At 38.5% G+C, this 19,937-nt stretch overlaps 1 protein-coding gene across 1 annotated transcript; it reads right to left on the reverse strand.

Annotated features, from left to right (window-relative positions):
• Positions 1-1,436: 1,436 nt before the first annotated feature.
• LOC145468265 (potassium voltage-gated channel protein Shaw-like) lies at positions 1,437-15,032 on the reverse strand. Its single transcript, XM_081451952.1, has 4 exons — positions 14,653-15,032; positions 13,845-14,444; positions 8,630-9,504; positions 1,437-6,756 (listed from the first exon to the last, which is right to left on the reverse strand). The coding sequence occupies exons 2-4, from the start codon at positions 14,388-14,390 to the stop codon at positions 6,075-6,077; spliced, it is 2,103 nt and encodes a 700-aa protein (XP_081308078.1). The 5' UTR covers positions 14,391-14,444; positions 14,653-15,032; the 3' UTR covers positions 1,437-6,074.
• Positions 15,033-19,937: the final 4,905 nt, after the last annotated feature.

The following is a 19,937-nucleotide window of genomic DNA, read 5'->3' on the forward strand; positions in this document are numbered from 1 at the left end:
TGTCCAACCATTTGTAATTATTTGTTTGGTGGGAATGTTTTGATTCAAGTAATTTAAAACAGCTCAAAGCCGACCTTAATTAATCATTCCAATGAGCTTTATCTTTATTTTGTCAAAAGAGCTTTTGACGGGCTATTGCGTAAGACCTAATGATTCCACATTAAAATATGACTCGCTGGTTTCTACAGCGTGAAGCACTTAAACATAAAAGAGTATAGCTTTTAAAATTAATGTAAATGCATACTTGGTGATGGTTTTGAAGCCTTTTTACGCCTTTGTTTTGTCTAAAACATTTCTTCTTGTTAAGCAAGCAACCAAACCTAGAATAGATCTTTTAAACATGTATGAGAAAGAGGCAGTTCTACTGGAAATTAACAGAAGTAATCGAAATATATTTTCCACCCTTAGAAAAAAGCCCTTTTGTAAGCACTAGATCGACAACGGTCTGCGGGGGATAAATATGGCGGGTTTATTATTAATTAAGATACCTTTTCTTGTACACGAGAAGAATATCATTAAATTCCTTGCTAGAAACAGCAGTACGCCCAAGGCAAGTGCGCCGCGGTATTGGATTGCGTATTCTTGCTGAGCAGACTATCACGCACAATTAGCGCGCGCACATGAACAAAATGGTGGCTTTTTCTAAACGGCTTGGCTTGCGAGAGACAAATCATCGTTTTTCTTCTCGGAAACGAGTACCGGGACCTAGTTATTTTTTCATTTAGTTTGAATGCAGCGATCACCTTCTTTCTACACAGTGAATATAGATCAGTTTCTATCTCAGAGTAAAACAATATCACTGAAAATTAGAGCATAGCTAACACTCGTAAAAGATAATACATATATGTGGTCTCAAGAACACTGCGTGCTTGGAACATACTGAATCCCTGTCGACTAAATATGGACATACATCAACGTACATAACGTACATCAAATTGCTCCTTAACATTGATTCAATACATCCATTGATGTATTTCTCGCTTAACTTTCTCGCTTAACTTTCTCCCGGTCATTCTGCGCTCACAAAACGTTAAGTAAATGGTTCAAATATATACGTTCCTGAAAAGTTCTCCTGCTCCTAACACCGGAAGACCCTCTTTTTATTTCAAAATTTAAGTTCTCTTGATATAAGCAGCCAATAGGTAAAGTTTGAAAGAAAATCTACTGTGAATTCTACTGTGAATTCTACACACATGCGCACTTTAGGCGCGGACACATTTGCTTTGAAAGCGACTCATTTTCATGAATTGGAACTAAGTTCCGATACTGAGTTTCAACAGATTCTCTCTTCTTTTACCTGAAAGTAGATCGCAAAATTTGCACGGACAAAGCTATTTTGTTCATATTCTGTCGTTTTCGGTCCCATCCGTTCCCACCCTTAGCTTGTTTTACCCACTTATGACACCATTTTGCAATTTTGTTTACCTTGCGGGGAATGTCACGGAATGAAATGTAAACTCTGTGAGAATTACTCCTTTGGTCGGGAAGTTTAAATAAGCAATCTTTGAAGATTGTTTTGTTGTCATGACATCACACAAAATTCAATTATACCACACGAAATTGTTGGTACGACTTCGATAAAATTGGCTACTGTATACAGTTGGGCTTTCAAACGTGCTCGGACCATGCAGGTAGAAAGGATGAGGATCATATGGGAGGAAATTGATATAAGTACCAATATATTATATTCAAGCCATGCCAAAAATCCCGTGTGATGTAAATGGTAGGTTAAGTCTATATACGAGCCAAGTGGCCCATCAGGCCGGAGCTTATCCCGGTTTCCGTAGCATGAAGAGACTAGGAGTATTTCTACTCCTCCCTGGATGGGACGCTGTCCATCGCAGGGTTACCTCCCAGCATTAAGTTTACAGGTACCCATTTGTACACCTGGGTGGGGGGAGGCACTGTGAGAGTAAAGCGTTTTGCCCAAGAACACAACGCAATGACCCCACCCAAGGCTCGAACGAGGACCGCTTGATCCGGAGACAAGCGCACTAACCATGAGGCCACTGCGCCTGCGATCCTCGTTCCCAGGGCCTTTTCCCTGGCTTTGTAACTAATTCCGGATTTGTTTTTGAGGATTTTAGAGGGACCGGGTTTTCTAAGAATTCATGCTTGATGAATACACTTTGAAATGTTCTCCCGCACTTTGAATTTATTGCTTTAAAATGAGCAGAGTAGGGTTGTGTAAAAAAAAAAAACATACTCAGAGACGTTTTCTGTTTGACGGCTAACCATTAATTCAGAGATTTCAAACAGCATGGGCTTATAAAAGTGGAAATAAATTGAGACTGATAAGGTGTGTTTTTCATTTCGCTCGTGATGATCCTTTCTACGCCTCGCCGGATAATAAAACTTTATGTTTGGTGGCGTTCTCGTTGTCGTTCCCCTTCCTGGTTTGCTTAATGTCGCTAATGTAATGTTTGTTCCAGACAGTACCCAGTCCAACCATGATTTGAGAGTACACTAGCAACTCGTACACTTAAGGACAATTCGGGCGTTGTGCATGTAGTCGAGTATAATGCAGAGAGGGGGTGGGTTAGGGGTCGCATACCACTTGTTATAGTTCATGAAGGAGGCGCGATAACCTCACGGTTAGTGCGTTCGTCTCCGGATCGAGCTGTTCGGATTAGAGCCCTGGCCGAGGATGCTGTGTTGTGTTCTTGGGCAAGACACTAACGCTGGGGGTAACTCTCGAATGGACTGGCATCCCACCTAGGAGGAGTAGAAATAGTCCTAGACGCTTCATGCAACAGAAACCGGGAATAAACTTCGGCTGCATAGATTGTCTCCCCTGACGCAGACTATTTAGACTTTTGGCGGGAGATTTAGGTCATTCTGGGTTTGTCAGTCTTAGCGTTCGTCCATTTATATCTATTAAGCTCTTGTTATAAAAACTTGTTTGTATAATTGTAAAATGTTCTACGTTATTAATGATTTTACACTCTTTCCTCGGGGTCTTGTGCTGCTGCTTTAGATGAAGAATACGCTTCCAAATATTTTAGGGGCCACATTTTATGGGTGGTTTTTTTAGTGGTTTTAATTTCGTATCTGGCGTAGTACAGGTTCTAATTATTAGAACCAATAGTTGTAATTTGCAAGGATACAGATTTTCTTATTAGACGGAATGTATCTGCATCAGATGCCTGACTAACGCTTCCTCAATAAACTACAGTCACACCAGAATGTCTCGTGTTAACATAGTCCGAATTGAGAGTTTTTCGTAGTCTGTGTGAAAGTAACTTATTACTAAGCCATTAGGTCAGTGAATTGTGAGGTTTCAGCACCAACACATACAGGCAGTGGGGCACCGGTAAAAACGCTGTTTACCAAGACCTCGCTTTGGCAACTAGAGTGCGGAAATACTGCAGCAACAATAGGCGATGTTCGTATTCTCGGGATTTGGACTGAAACTAGCTTGTAATGGAGGCGGGCTCACGCGGTGGAATATCATTAAAAAGAGAACACAACATTTGCATTTGAAAAGACTCCCCGCATTAGCCTCAAGGTCAACCTACTTCCAGTTTAATACCGAAAATACAAAAATGGTCCATTGTCAAATCATTTTAGTTAAGAAAAATTGATTCTTCAGTTGGTAGAGGCCCTGATTTTAAATCAATTCAATCCCCATTTTTTTTTTTTTTTTTTTTGCTTTATTCTCATTGAAGGTCAACTGACTTTCAATTAATCGTTCATTTTATATCGAAAGGTACATGAATCATGACACTGGAATAATTACTACTAAATGTAGTTACTTTAAAAACTAGCACTCTATTAAATAGAAGCTCTATAGAGCGAGACTTCAGCAGTTTTCATTAGTCAAACGCTCCAAATCTCAACGTCAAATTTAATTTCTGTTCATAAACAGAGTTAAACAATCACTATTATTTGTCATTTACATAACATTGGAATCAATTAGTGAGATTCGTGTGAAACCTTGCAGCCCTAAAGTTAAAAAGTGAAATATTGACAAGGAAATATTTCAACTCTGGAAACGAGAATTATCTCTTTTAAACTGTGCGTTTGTATCTCAGTCTTCCACAATATACTTATTTTTGTTGTAGTTAGGCGTAATGACCAGTCCACCGGGGATGGACTCCTGTATAAAAAGGACGGGGGTGCTTGTCGGAACTGGCTGTGGAAAGAACCCTTGAGAAGTACCAAGATCCTGTTTTGTGGGCGTGGCTTGAAATTTTTCTCCCTCAAGCCGCGTACCAATTTTAAAACAACACATTAAACAGACACTGACTTTTTTCGGCTCAATACCCTAAAAAGTACCGCGAGAGATCCCCCTGTGGACCTTTTGAGGCTGACTCCCCAAAGAGGTACTACAACCGCTTTTTTAACCCCTAAATGGTACGAAGAGCACCTCCGTCCTTTTTAAATGGGAGTCTACGCTGGGTTCCCATAGTGGAAATTTCAATGATCTCTTTTATGACTCGCGGGCGTACAAACCAACAGTATAAGCCGCTCAATTATGCTCTACTAGTAATGTTTATGTTACAATAGGAAAATATTCTCTCAATTAATTAAGATAGACGTAGAGACCAAATTGTACAAAATTTACAAAATGTAACTTGGATGTAATTTTTTCCAAGTTGAAGTAAGTCGAAGTAACTTATTTTTTTCTCATGATGTGCAGTTTAAACGCTTTGCATGGTCTGACAAGCGAAGCACACCGCAATTTCAAAACTACTTTTGGTTTACCTAATGAAGTTGAAAATTCTGAAACGAAATCGAGTAAATTAAATTGACCTTCGCAAGAAATGATAATCTTTCCCTTGGCTTTGCAAAAGTCTGTTGGATCTACTCTGGCCGTCGATATCCTAGTTGCGACAAGCGTGCTGTTTCTTGGCCAATCAGGTTATAGGACTAGAGTCATTTCCCGCCTTTCAATGTAAAGGACTTCGCTTTACAGGAAATTATTTGCACTAGCAAATTTATACAAGGATTAAAGATAAAATTGAAAAACTATTTTTATGGAAACCAGCTTAATTTATGCTACTGAACGTTGACATGTGGTTGATTTTGTTGTGCATTTGCAAATTCTTTTAAGACAACGAATCGAAGCTGTTTTCTCCATAGTCTTCTGGCCTTTTCTAACAATAATATACATAAAATCACTTCATTATGTTGGTCTACTGAGAAAATATTCAGTCCATATCAAAGTAATTGCCAGAAAATAGGGCAAGGATATATTTACACGATATTAATATTAACACTACTATTAATATTAATATTGAAATTCTCATGATGTAAAAAGATTTTATGGTTGACTGTTAACCTTGCTGCATGCTGTCTAGTACATTTTCCATTGTTTCCTCAAGCTGTAGGAAGAAAGGGCCTTTGAGCAATGCTGCCCCAACCCGACCCATTGCAGTGTTGTAATGGCACGGTTCAGCTTGTTTCCCACTTACCAGAAACCAGCCTCTTGCTTGTTGTAATTAGTTGCAACACAATTTCTTGTGACACTCACCAAGTCATCTCGGTTTTGTATTGTGCACCATCTCAGTTTAGATCAAACTTTAATGACTGACACCACGCGGCACGAGAGACTGGAACTCCAGCAATTTTGCCATTGACTGTATCAAGCAATGATTGAGTCGACATTTCTACAGGACTTAGCGAATCAGTGAAAACAGGCTTTCATGTCTGCGTTCGTAAGATATATCGCGCCTTTCGCCATATCGAGATCGACAATTAAGTTTAGGGTGCGTTCCTTTGGGATGATCTGGATCAGGATCAACGACCCAAGATCAATCGAATCATGTTTCATGAAGGGAACCGACGAATCCGTTACCAGAGTGGATTCATCGATTCATTTGATGTACCATGATCTGAGTGATCTTGGATCACTGATCCAGATCAATCTAAAGGAACGCACCCTCAGTTATATAGTGTATCAAACAGACCCTCAGAAACAAAAAAAAAAGAGAACTCAACCCTTTTCAGAGTATTTAGTGCTTTCCACGACTATGCCATTTTCTATTCCTCTCTAACCGACAACTACCAGAATTATCGATTATCGACTCAGTTATACACTAATCACTGATTCACCAAATCCTGAATTTATATCACGTCCGATGAGTCTGTAAGTCTGTTATTGACGAGAGGCCCGAACTCCGTGCTGTCCGACGTCTGGAGTACTTAGTTTCAACCGGTGACATTGGTTCCACGTTCTTTTTGGGCTCTTCATTCTCATTTTCATCTTCTTGTGTCTCCTCATCGAATGATTCATTTACCATTCCTCTACTATCTGTATTAAGAGTCACTGTTAATGTTGGTTTGACAAACCGGACTGCATGGTTCTTCTTTACTGGGGTCCCCGGTCTCCCAGGGGTTCCCGGTCTACAGGGAGAACCCGGCCGCGCACTGCCATTTACCAAATGTTCCTTGTTCTCTTTCTGTTTCATAGAAGCGAGCACGTTGTCGATGTCATCAATTTCGAACTCTTCACTCTCCCGGTGAACAATAGGCGGGCATTTTGGTGATGATTGTTCAATGGGTTCATCTATAAATCCTGTGATAGCTTCCGAGAGCTCCGGTGGATCCACCGTCAAGGTATTCCCGTAGTGAGGGGGGCTTTTGGGAGGAGTGTCAATCGTAGTACTCTGAGTACTGGTGTGGCTCTTTTTTCTGTCGTCCAGAGGTGGACTGTTAACTGCAATGAATTCTTCACTGCTTCTAGAGCGAACTGGGAAAGACTGTCGATGAGCCATGCCCCCAGCGTACAAAGAGGACCGTGCTCGTCTAGCCCTAGAGAAGACGTGTAAATTATTTGTTAGTTCAGCAGGTAGCGCAGAGAACCCGGAATGATTTACTATTTGTTACACTGGATTAGAGGAGCTTATTTTGGCCACATAGAAAATCACCTTCAAATTGAAGTCATAAAGAGTCATTTAATAAGATAGAGAAGCATTATAGAGATAACAAAAAACCATAAAGTAACAAGAATGGTTAAGGATGGAGAAGATTGACACGGATTACAAACGACGAAATTGAAAAATTTAGGCTTAACTTTTCAAGATGCACAAACCGTGACGTAGCTTCTTTAAAATATTTCAGTTACCTCCAAACGTTGATTTAGTCACACGGTATACGACGCGTGCGCATTTCATGTCCAATTCCAAATTATTGTCGCAATTCAAGCTTAAGGTGTCCCTGTAGTTTTACGATTGCCCGCGCGCATAGGACAAAAGCTCAAGTAATCTGCGCGCGCTCAAAGGAAAACGTAAGTGTTTTTCGATTTTTGTGACGTCAACATGAGGACAAAAAGCAAAACTGACAGTGAATTTTCTCGGGTTTCCTTTGGTGATTTTTTTTTTAAATTTGGCTCAGTTGTAACCACATACAATTACTATAAAATACTCTACTTTTGTTAAAATCTGTCAGAGCTAATCTAATATATTTAGAAGAATGACAAATTACTGAATATTGGAAAAACCGTCTGAACAACCTTGACTTTTTAGCAATTCAAAATGTCAGGCAATATCATTTCCATGATGTCGTAAAGTATGAAAAAATTTTACCGAAGGAAAATATAAATATTAAGGAGTTTAGGCCAAAATGAGGAATATATCTGCCTGTCATTAGATGAGATGTTGCCATGGTAACGGTCTTAATCCAAAAATTGACAACCAAAAAAATAAGCCTTATTTTAACAGTACCCATACTGGTAAATCTCGACAGGGAAAACTTTAAGAGAAATTAACTAAGTTTCCTTTTCTAACTCGCGCTCTATAGGGCGAGTGTTTGTAAATACTCTAGGAAGCCACCTTAAAGACGAAACCTTGCAAGCCGAATAAGTATATACCTGATACAGAATTTTATTATTGTTGTTCACAAGCCTGGTACCTCGTGTTTTGGCTTGCCGCTATGTTGGATAATGTTTCTTTACAAACGTCCTGTTCTTGCACTACGAAGTCTAAACGAATTCATGAAAATAAAAACTGGTAGTGGCCTGTAGCTGTCTGCGGCATTCCAGCTGGGGTTTTTGACGATAAGCCCTTTGCAGGACCTGGTCACTCCATGGTACCAAATCAGCCATGCTGGGACGCAAGTTACACAGTGAGACTTCCAAAACAGTGAAAAGTCAAGCTGGACTGGTGTGAGTTGCTTTGGTTTGAAAGTCCTACCGTGTAACATGCGTCCCGGCAGCATGGCTGATTTTGTACCATGAGATCGGATCGTGCAAAGAGTCTATCAGGGAGAATCCTTGTTTACAAAAATTGCCTCTTTAACATAAGCGATACAGTTTCTGACGGAGCTAAAGAAAGCATTAGCTCTGAATATTGAACGGGCATAGCACGGTTAACTGTCTCAATGCAAGGAATTTGAGCCCGATGTATTGAATACTTTTTGTGCAACGCGGGTTAAAAAGCTCAAAATTTTACAAAGAATGTATGAGCTCATTAGCGCTTTTGCCACCCATAAATTTTGCAGTTTTTGAAAGTCAATTTTTCCTCGAATTTTTACATCCAAAGAGTAAAACATTTTACCAATTACTAAGTTTCACAAGTTCTTTAAATGTTTGTAGTCAATTCATTTCTAACGTGATGCCTTCATTGTAAAAAGTCATATGTTAATGAGGAAAAGTACAAGCAATGACGTCATTGAATGCTGAGCTTACCTTCCCCGATATGGGTGTACTTTCGTATCTCCACCCAGAGATCCATTAACAACGGGTGACGACTTTCTCGTTTCCAGCCTTCCCTCTGTCATATCTGTACTAGTCAGGTCCTCGCTTGGTCTTGCGGACTGCAACATCAAGGCATTTGCAGCACCAACCATGGGACGCTTTGATTTCTTAGGGAGTTTCATCTGCGCCTGTGCATGCGAGTAGTATAGTGAGAAGTTACTGCCGATGATAGAGATTGGAAGCGCAGTGATGATGATTGACAGCGCGGCACAAAGCGCACCAAAGACTTTCCCAGTGGGTGTTATTGGAACATCATCGCCATAGCCCACCGTGGTGATAGTGATAACGGCCCACCAAAACGAAGCCAAGATGGAAGAAAAGTCGTCGGGATTGGCTCTCTTCTCCGCCAGATAAGCACAGCTTGCGAATATAATAACCGGTACGATCAGAAGCAGAACCAGCAGCATCAATTCACGTGAGCTGGCGATCATTGTTTGCTTAAGAATCTGGAATCCAAGATTAACTTTAAAAAACCTGAATAGGCGGAACAACCGGCATATTGCTAGGATATCGTATTCGATACGAGGTTCCCCGTGCGGGTAATCATTTGTCGTTAAAATACGAACATAAAATGGCCAGATGGCAATAAAATCAACCCAGTTCATTATTTGCTTGACAAAGTCCTGTTTGCTTGGGCAAGTTGCTAGTCTGAGTGTGAACTCAATAGTAAACCAGATTCCGCAGACGCCTTCGATAATTACCATGGCCAGGCGGGCTGACGTATTCCCAGATACCTGCTCAAGAGTTTGCACACAGTAAGCCAGGACAGACAGAATTATAAACATCAGTGACACCATAAACATCATCTGTGAGCAAAGAGAGAAAATTACTAGTAAATTTTTATGATGCATAGATCTGTCTTCAACTCCATGAAAACTTACAGAGAGTTTTGTTAGGTAGAAAAGCACAACAGAGATGGTAATAATCACCCAAATTAGTACAAGAGTGCTTAAGATCGGTGGAGATCAATTGAGACGTAATATATCAAACACGAAAGACCGTGTTTAAGCACATTTCCAAATACCGAGAAAAGAGTAGAAAAAACGACATGTATTCGGAGCACTTTTGACTTCGAAGTATTTGAACATGTTGTTAGACACTGTCTTGAGTGTTTGATAAATCTTCTCAATCGAAACTAAACTAAAACAAAACACAATGCAACAAAACAAAAGGAAACAAAAACAAGATTGGAATCTACCAAATGCGGTATCGTAGCAACCGCGCGTGTGCCCGCGTGCAAATGAAACACTGAAACACATTCATGATACATAGAAGCTCGAAGGTCCTGCTATTGTTAAAAAACTTATAGGCTCAAACAACACTCATAAGGATAAATCTGGTGTTAACTTTTAGTATCTACTTCTTCATATAGGTCCATACAGTATGCACATAGTATCCACAATTATAGTTTCACATTGCCTAATCCACCGAAACTTCTAATATATTGTCATTACTTTTTTTTTTATCTTCTACTGAGTGAAATCAAATTCTACTCAATTGCAACAATGTAAACTACTTCAGATAAAGCTCTCTTTTGCATGTTATAGATGCAACCTTGAGAAACGTTTTGCTCAACGATTAGATTTTGATTAAGCTCTCTCGTCAACCAAATTTTTGGAGAAAAACTTTAATTTAACTGACAATCTGATGTGTCTAGTTCGCCAATATGGTGGCCATGAGATGATCTGAAACGAAAAGTTATGAACAGATTTTACCAAGAAGGTTAGTAAACGTTAGTTTTCTCCGCTTTATAATGCCGCAATAAGGTTCGACGTTTGACCCAACTGAGTTTGTCCAACTGAATTTAGATCTAAATTCGAATTAAGTTCGACGTTTGATCCAACGGTCAAGCGTTACCCGTTTGGTTCGACTCAAATTGCAATTTAGCGCGTCTCATGTGAAGTTCAACATTTGACCAGGACCTTAAGTGATACTTAAAGACAGTTATACTGTTCGAAAATTTCTCGGGCACTATGTATGTACTAACCTTACTTGTACGTACGAAAGTTGTGTAATTATTTTTTTAAAAACTTCATTTTAATTTGAAAACTATTATAACTGTTTGGGCTGGAAAACATGCTATAAATTTATATATTTTCTTGGTTTACTCGATCGCTTTTGGGTGATAAGTCGTTAGAATTTCAACGATGAAAACCAAGTAACGTTAGATCTCTACAAGTTGGCGAGGAAGCCTTGAACAGAAAGAACCTTGCTCAGGTAAAGAGACGAAATGGATTTGGCACTTTCGAACGTTTACTCAAGGTTTTCATGTTAGCTTGCTAGTTACGTAATCCTTCTCGTTCTTTCCATGCAACATTAATCATTCTTGGTTCTTTTTGGTTTATCATTGTCTTTCGATATTTTCAGTGGCAACTTAGGCACAATTAATAAATAAAGAATTAGTTGCATTTGGCTGATGGAAATTACAATAACAGAGAAAATACAAATTGCAAAGAGAGAAAATAAACTAAAAATCCGGAACGACTTCAGCTAAACATCAAGAGGATCAAAGCCCAGTTTCCCTCTTTGGGTTCCCGAACAGGAATGATGAGAGCCAGTTGATTTTTGTAGTTTATATTATAATATTTGTATAATAGTGTTTTTTTTTAGCATTTGTAACTAACGATTTTCCGTGCATAAATAAAGATAAATAAATGTTAAGTTTGGGCCAAAAATCAGTTATAAACGCACTTCACTGTCCAATGACAAAACTACCAAAAATTATCCCTTCCTCATTAAACAATAAGTCACAAACCAAACTGCTTGGTTTTCCTGTAAGGGGCACTTAACCAAACCTAACAAGAAACTTCAAATTTTGAATTCCCTATGAGATTTTCCATATTTCAATGATAAAGTATTATTTTAAGTTTCGTTCTCGATTTGAAAGTAATTTTGATACAGTTCTTCATTTAATAGCAGAGTTAAGTAACGGTATGAAGCAAGGGCCGTGTACATCTAAAAACAGAGTAGGATTAATTTCAAATATTTTCTTTCATACGGCCATGAGGCTAAATCGCGGGGAAAACACGCTGGTATTAATCAGTAATTGAAAGCAATGTGGACACTGTGCCATGTTGGAGTTTAAAAGCTATTTTGCAATTAATTATTTATCAAGAAGTTACATGTTCAGCATAGGCGTTCGTTTAATGAAGAAAACAGATGCTCCTAGTATCAAAAATGAAAAATTATAGTTGTTCATCAGCCAGGTAATAAAAGTTTGTTCATCAAAATTATTTACGTGAACTTCAAATCAAGGTTTTATTAATTTTTTTGTAAAGGATTAGAAGCAAAATCAAGTACGAACCAGACTCCTGAAGTTGAAAATTGGAGAGAAAAATAAATAGGGTAAATGTGTTTCTATCTGATGAATTGAATTGAAAACCTTTTCGCTTAAGGCACGAAACTCACTGTGAAATGACTTCTTTTGTACAAACCAATATTAGCCATAACATCTCATTGAATGTAATAGAAAAGTGTAATATATTAATATTTATGTATATATATATATATATATATATATATATATATATATATATATATATATATATATTAAGGGAACGAAAATTGTTACTTTTACTGGGTTGAAGAAGATTGACGTAGCGATGAAAATTTGACGACTTTTTAGACAAGGAAAGTGTAGAACGATAATTAATCCATTTTAAATGCCCGACTATGGCAGTAATTTGTTTATTAGAAGGCGTGCATGATTCAAATGTCCTGGTTCACCTAGAGACTAAATTGTAATTTACATCTGTGTGAAATTCTAAACCCAGCACCGGTAGTTGTAATTCTAACGTTTTATTTTCCGTGTATATGTTAACAGTGTTGATAGAGAATTAAAAACAACATTAATAACCTTTTCAGAATTAAAAGCCCGGAAAGTACGTCTGAGAAAAATAATGTCACACGAGACTTTCTCAGTTAGGCCCTCGGGATGTTTATGTGACAGGCATTCGTATGAATATACCATCCTTTTGTAACTGTTTATCTTAGAATGATGAAAGATTAATCGTTCTAAATGTTGTTTTTACTTCAGATTAATAAAACTATGAAATGCCTCCGCTAAATTGTTGATAAACGAAACTGACTCATGAAAAGAGAACATCAAAAAAACATACATTCATCAAAGCGGAATTATAAATATAGTGCTGACTCTTTTGAGTTGAAGTTTTATCCGGTGATGCTTCTTTCACAGCAAAGCTGTTTATATCGAGGTATATAAACAACATTTACATTTGGATATTTCAAATTCAGCTTTACTACATCTATATGGGGTAATATTATGTCACAACGCGTTTATTTTTTTGCCGGGAAAGTCGTGTATAATATCGATTACTAAATACTCTCTCAAAACTAAGAGCGAATAAATGCGACACACACTTTGGTTTGAATTTATTCAAGGGATAACTTAATGTACGATTGCTACACAGTTGTATAAATATATATGAATGTTTAAACGAAGGTTCTCAGTATTCATGACAAGTCAAGAAAAGAGTGAAACAAAAAACTAGAACGCGCGCATGCATTTCTCGAAAGGAGATTTGCCACAACAGATGTTTGGAAAATTCCGGGTTTAAACAAAAACTTTAACTGCCCGAAAGGAAAATATCACGATTATTGCACGATAGCAAGTTACCGCTTCATGAGAATTCACGTATTTTAGGGATATATACAATAATACAAAAGTAGATAATTCTGATATCAGCTTTTCATAAAAAGGACTAGATTGATGAAATTATTTTTTTCCCAACAATGTCTCATTTGCCTTCGTGCTAAATTCAAAACGGCTGAACCTTTTTTTTCTTTGTGATAATTATAATGTTATTTCTTGGGTTTGAACGGTTCGCAGATAGCATCATTTTAAGTAAAAACGAGTGTATTATTTCGAAAAAAAAAGATAAAACCAGAGATCGAATTTCACCGAGAACGGGTGGTGTTTTCTTTGCTCATTTCACAGACATTTCTAGCCTGTCAGCACGATACTTTCGAATTAATTCATGAAACGCCGCCATAACTCCCAGTGTAGAAAGGAGAAACCGCGCGGCACGTTAAACACTCATTAATAACGGTATATATGATCACCATCCTTCCGAACGTTTTTTCAAACAGATCTTCAGTGTTAAAACAAGGGTCTCAATCGACTTACCCTAGCTAGCTTTGAAGATCGCTGGTGTTCCAAGACGTTCCATATCCTCGGTTTGTATTTTTGCCAGCATGATTGTTCCCCTCCAAAATTCTCAGATACAATCTCGCCAAGTTCAGAATTGCAATCGTCATCATCGTCCGACATCTCCGCCGCTTCGAAAAACTTCAAGTTTTCTTGCGCTTCGCGATGCTGTGTGTAATACGTCCAGCAACATGGTTCCATCTGCTTCTCGTCGATCGCCCAAAACAAAAGCTCATCTTCGAAGAGCGGTCCGCACACGTCGTGTGGACTATGTAGTTTGCCTGTGCGATAGTAATTTATAATGGCTGCGAAAACGCCTGGATGTCGATCGAAGAAAAATTCATTCCTTTCTGCATCGTAGAACTCCGCACTGTTATTTTCGTTTTCTATGCACCAGGCAAGCCTTGTTCCGGGGAAATTTCGAAGAGTGTTCCTGAAGGTTTCGTGTCGAACGCCGCCGCAGTTAATCACAATGCGGTCCCGTCTTGTAGGACTTGGAAGATTTTCTTCTGTTTCTTCGGACATCTTTCACTCAGGTTTCCACCGCATTAACATGATTTTTCTCGTTCGTCGTCTCCCCTGATAAAAATATAGACAAGGAGAGTTTTATTTGGTAGGTTTCCACCAAGTGTTAAGTCATCTTTACCAAGAAAAGCCTCAGCGTGGACCCAAACTCGGCCAAAACTAAACTTGAAGTAATCCCGTATGGTAATTTTTTGTATAAACACAGAGCGGCTTCTATGCTGTAAATTAAAATTTCTTGTGTTTTCCTTCGCGTTATCTATACCTGCTGTTGAAACTTTCTCTTTATTCGCATCTCGACGTTGATCAGCCTTTTTTTCGCTGGTAAAGAAACTTCCCTTGTACGCTTCACTGTGTTGCAGTGTTTTGCTAATCGTTGCTGTGCGCAGATCGGTTCCCTCACAGGATAGGTTAGTACAAGTAATTTGTGGGGCGATATTACAAAGCTCTCACATCCTGCTTTCCACCTGCACAGACATAAATATTCATGAGTCCATTGGGTGATTGCCAATTAGAAACTTTAATAAAAGCGCGCGTTGAACAATATCCATTGAGTCATTTTATTAATACAAGACTGCCTTGTCACACTTTGGTGTCAGTTATGTACCAATCACCGTCCAGGACTCTGCGAATTTCGCATCAGTTTCAAAAAGTCCTCACCTCTGAATGGTTAAAATTTAAATTAATGTCCGAAAAAGCGAAATGGTGTTATGTAAATTTGCTCATAGAAACGGTCGCAATGGAAAATAAACAGTGGAAGGAGTAACAACAGAATAAGACGCGCGCTTCTCCTTGGCTTAAATATAATTTATAATTCTGAAAGTTTTCAACCAAAAGAATAATCCGCAGATCTTAGGGGCGGAAAGTGATCGCTTTAGCCTACTAGCCATATTAATATTTTTGTTTTTTAATGATTGAGGCAATATAGCCACTTCGTTTTATCGCTTTAAATTTTGAGGTCAAGTTGGTAAACGGTTTATTCCGCTTATTTAACCGAAAACGACATGCGTATAAAACAACAAGGGTAGATATGGCTTGTAAGCCGGACTTGCAGGGATACATTTTCTTGTGAAATCGGTTATCCCCTAGCTGTTTTGACGTCATCACTGTCAATAACTTATCTTGATGACAAAATTAACGCGCGTGAGCCTACATAAATTTATGTCTTTTTGCGTATTTTTTCTCAATTTCATCTCAGCTGTGACCGTGACTTACGTTTGCTGCTTCAAGTTCAAAATATTGACCACTGTTCCGCTAAAGCTTGTAAAACGTTTAAAAATTAAACACGACTGAGAAAAGACCAGCGAAAATGGTAAAATAACATCCTTTCTCGTCACGGAAGGCGAAGACGAGTCTGAAATCGATATTTCAGACCTTGGCAGAAATCCGTTTCCTTGGCGACATGAGTTCTATTTATTATTATTTTTTTCAGTTAATGTCTGAGGCACTATTTGTAGATAGTCAGATTCTTGTTTCAAGTACGCCAGTTCATGACTTAAAATTCCACTTTCAAACACAGCATTTACTGAATTCTTGCCTCGAGCGATGAAAGATATGGTAATTGATCCCACGGAGAATCCATTTCATCTCTCAGGTTTCACTCTTGACGAAACTTATGTTGTTATCACATTTTCGTAGCTTTAAATTTTACTGCTTTCATCAACAGCTGTAACAAGACGAGTCTTTCGTATCCCGAAGAAAAATTTACGCAAGCATTTACATTTTTAAGTGAAATTATATTTCTACGTCTCATTTCAGTTGAGTAGTTAGGTAACGAGATGTTTTTTTTCTAGAATAAGGCTTCAATTAGCCTCGCAATTGTTTAAAAAAGAAATAAAGTTTTGTGTAAAAGCAATGAGACTAGTTTTGGTTAAAGAAGCACATGTTACGTGGCATACCGGTAGCTTGGAACGGAAGCTATAAAGAAAATCTTTATTAAATTGAAATATTTTGGAATAGCTATATTTTTTTGCAACATTTCGATTTGTTTCGAATAAGTAGGCCAATAACACTGAGTAAAGCCCAAGCTTTCTTTGGTTGATTATTTTCCCCTCCTGTTTGGCGCAACAGGTTTAAATAGCTTTTAAATAAGCAGCTAGGCTTTCAATAAATGTAACGATATACATACGAAAGGAAAAAAAAAAACGAGCGAGTTTGCCTCATGGTTTTTTGCCCAAGACCAGTTTCTCTGCTCGTTTTCAGTCGCTTCTCGCTCGGAACGTGACGAGCGTTCCTACTCTGCTCAATAACCAATACATTCAAAGAGGGATGGCGGAGAGGTTTTTGAATTGGGGGGCGGGGTGTGTGTGGGGGGGGGGGTGCTTACAAGCGAGCGCCATAGGCGCTAACTTGTAGGAGGTCTGGAGATATTTGTAAAATTATTATTTTAGGTATTTTTTGCTTAAAATTGGGGGGTTGGGGGGGGGGGGGGGAGCAGCCTCTCCGGCCCCGCCGTCCCTGTCAAAAAGTCTCCCTGATAGTTGATCAATTGACGTGAACAAGTTTGCCGACTGCGTATTGAAAGTGTCCGAAAAAAAAACAATTGAATCTTTCTCTAAACCTAATTATTTTCCATTTGCGCCAAAAAAAAAATTTATTTTTATTCTTAACCTATGAAAACAGTAACAGGATGCTCAGTAGTCCATACTGGCCTTATTGGAAATAATATTTAGATTCTGTTACGGAAGACGTCGGCAATAATCACCAGCTGCTCCTGAAGACTTAACGGATGGAAAAAATAAATTTAATTATTTTCCTTTGCTGCATCGAGATCGAGAAACAGCTTTAGTAAAGCCAGGTTCCATCTTTAGACGACGAATATTGCTTAGAGGGCTCTACGGTTTGATTCCTTATCAGAAAAATGCTAAAATAAAATTCGCCTTCCGATTCATCTCACAGGAAAGCAAAACAAATGTTACGAATAGAAGCTTAAGTATTAAATCGTCGTTGGTGACGTACGACCGTGACTTAACAGTCACGTTTAAATTGTTGACGATCTATGAAAAAAAAAATCAATTTGTTTGTCATTAATCGAAAGCCAATCATATTGTGTTTTCACAATGAACGCAGGCAGATTTAGATTCATTATTCACGTTGACTTAAACAATTTTATACTTATACATTTCTAAAAACTTGGTAAAAACGTTTCCTTGTCAGTTTATATTGTTTGTCTTTTAGCTCTTCCTGTGTCGTCATACATTTTGTAAAAACTGCCTGTGTCTTTTTTTTCCGGCCATTCTCGTCAGCATTTATTCAAGCGGTTTGTGACTTAATCTAATCAGACCAGCCTTCTCACCTCTACTAGGAGCGGCAGAGGGCCCGGAATCTACCCCACCCCTCTCCCCCTGGTTACTTCAATACAAACTGACAAGCAATGATTCTGAAACTTAGAACGTGGAAAAAGTTTCCTCTTAACGCAAGTAGCATGGAATGATGACGTCATTTTTTGTAATAACTGCGTCATGTTAACCAAACAGTCGCCATCTTGGATCCGTCATTTTGGATTTATTTATTTTTTCAACACGTCCACATAGCGCCAAAATGCCTCAAAAGTAATCAAAATCAATAAAAAAGGATAAAAGCTCTCAAATGTAAAATTAATTGCGTGGAAGCCAAATTTTGTCAACATCAACAAGGAAAAAAAAGGAGAGAAAATGTTGACTGTTCTGACCTCATACTTTCAAGGAGACGAAATTGTTTATTTTGTCATCTAAGCATACTTACTAAAACGTTTTTCCAGCGATTTTTTCGACGTCGTTCAATATAAAGAATTGAGACACAGCACGGGCCATTTTGCAAGGCATAAAAATATTCGACTCTTTGTTACGGACACACAATCATTTTAGAACATTATGGAAGATTTTCAGCACTGACTGCTCCTTTGATGCACATTGTCATAATATCGGTATTAAACGGTGGCAGCGTCGAGATGCAAACGAACGCACGCCGGTGCCGTTAAAATGATATCTGACAAGTTGAGTTTTATTGTGTTACTTAACGTTAATGGCTTTCTGAAAAAGCGGTTAGAAATGGAAGTGACAGCTGGGCAACGAAATTTTTTCCACATTCATTAATTCCATTGTAAAGTTGAGGCTCACAATAACATGACGAATCAAGTCTTACGGCGAAAGATTCCAAGAGGAAAGGAGTCAGGGACATTTTGTTTCATTTCGTTTAGCTAGCTAACAGTTCTTTATAGTCTTCCTTCTTATTATTCTCTTCGCCATTTTCAAGAACTAGCTGCCGACATGCTATTTATTGTTTGAAAAATGAGCTAGGAAACTTGACCCCTAATTGATAACAGATTCGCAAGAACGAGTCGGCTTTTTAAACACACCACACGCGCAATAATTTTGTCACTTTGACAATTTGTTTGTGTTCTTTAGTCTGTGGTTATTGTCATCACGATGGTCTCCAGATCAGGAACATCATCATGGCGGCGGTCCGATTTTGAGTCCTGGCCGGGGTCATTGTGTTATGTTCTTGGCAACACAATTTACTCTCACTGTACCCGTCTCCATCCTGGTGTATAAATGAGTGCAGGCAAATTGAATGCCGGTAGCAACAACACAGTGGACTAACTGTGTGGGGGGTGGAAGGTGGGAGCGGATACTATACACTGAATAAGCTTAGGCCTAACGCAGAATTTACCATACGTTTTATCTTCCGTTAATCTGGCTTTTCAAATTAACTTCAAAATTATATATATAATTTTGAAGTTAATTTGAAAAGCCATATGTAAATCTCAGTCACAGTATGCAACGAATTTCCATTGTGATTTCTAAAGCCAACTCTCGCGACATTGGTCAGCACTATCATGGATAAAACAAACGTTATACGCTTCGGCTACAAAACCCAAAAAGATCAAGAGATCCACTAAGGCATCTTTTACATAACCATTCCCGGTAGAATCTTGTGGCTTTGAACACGATTATCAAAATGTAAAACATAGACTATCTCCGTCGTCTTATTTTCTCTAGAAGAGTGGGTGGCTGTAGATAAGCTACCTTTAATTAACACATACGGGCGGACTGAAATACAGGCGACAGGCCTGATTACCGGTTATAAATATTCATCATTCTAAATTGTTTGTTTTGTAGAAAATTCTAGTCTTGTTGTGTTGTGGCAAGAACCAGGGCCCTATTACCGAAGGACATGTCTTCCTTTGCCCAGAGGTTTGTAATTCTGCTTTGCAAACGAGGGTGTTGTTTACCATTTACCCAAAAATTTCGGAAATTTTGGTCAGAATATAAATGATAAGGAAATTTTGTCTCAACCAACCGGAAAATACGAAATAGACGGAGCGTCTTGAAAGGTAGTCCAAAATTTCCAACCGAAATTAATATGCGAATGGAAAATGTGCTTACCATTTCAATTCTTCGCCAGTTCCAGCCGCCATCTTGGAATTATAATCTGGCTGAACTCATCTTAGGCTCTCTCGGTAAATTAAGAGTTAAGTAAATGGTAAATGGCCAATCCGAACGGAACTTACCACCAAGGAGTTCTGCTTACCATTTGCCCAAACCGTTAACGAACCGGTTTCTCGGAGTA

The sequence above is a fragment of the Orbicella franksi genome, chromosome 14 (assembly GCF_964199315.1).
Source record: "Orbicella franksi chromosome 14, jaOrbFran1.1, whole genome shotgun sequence".
Taxonomy (NCBI): domain Eukaryota; kingdom Metazoa; phylum Cnidaria; class Anthozoa; order Scleractinia; family Merulinidae; genus Orbicella; species Orbicella franksi.

Coding starts and splice junctions, on each gene's coding strand:
- LOC145468265 (XM_081451952.1), bottom strand. CDS start 14,390: ATGTCCGAAGAAACAGAAGAAAATCTTCCAAGTCCTACAAGACGGGAC. Junction 9,505..13,844: donor GATCTTCAAAGCTAGCTAGG/GTAAGTCGATTG, acceptor CTTTGCTCACAG/ATGATGTTTATGGTGTCACT. Junction 6,757..8,629: donor GTACACCCATATCGGGGAAG/GTAAGCTCAGCA, acceptor CGTCTTCTCTAG/GGCTAGACGAGCACGGTCCT.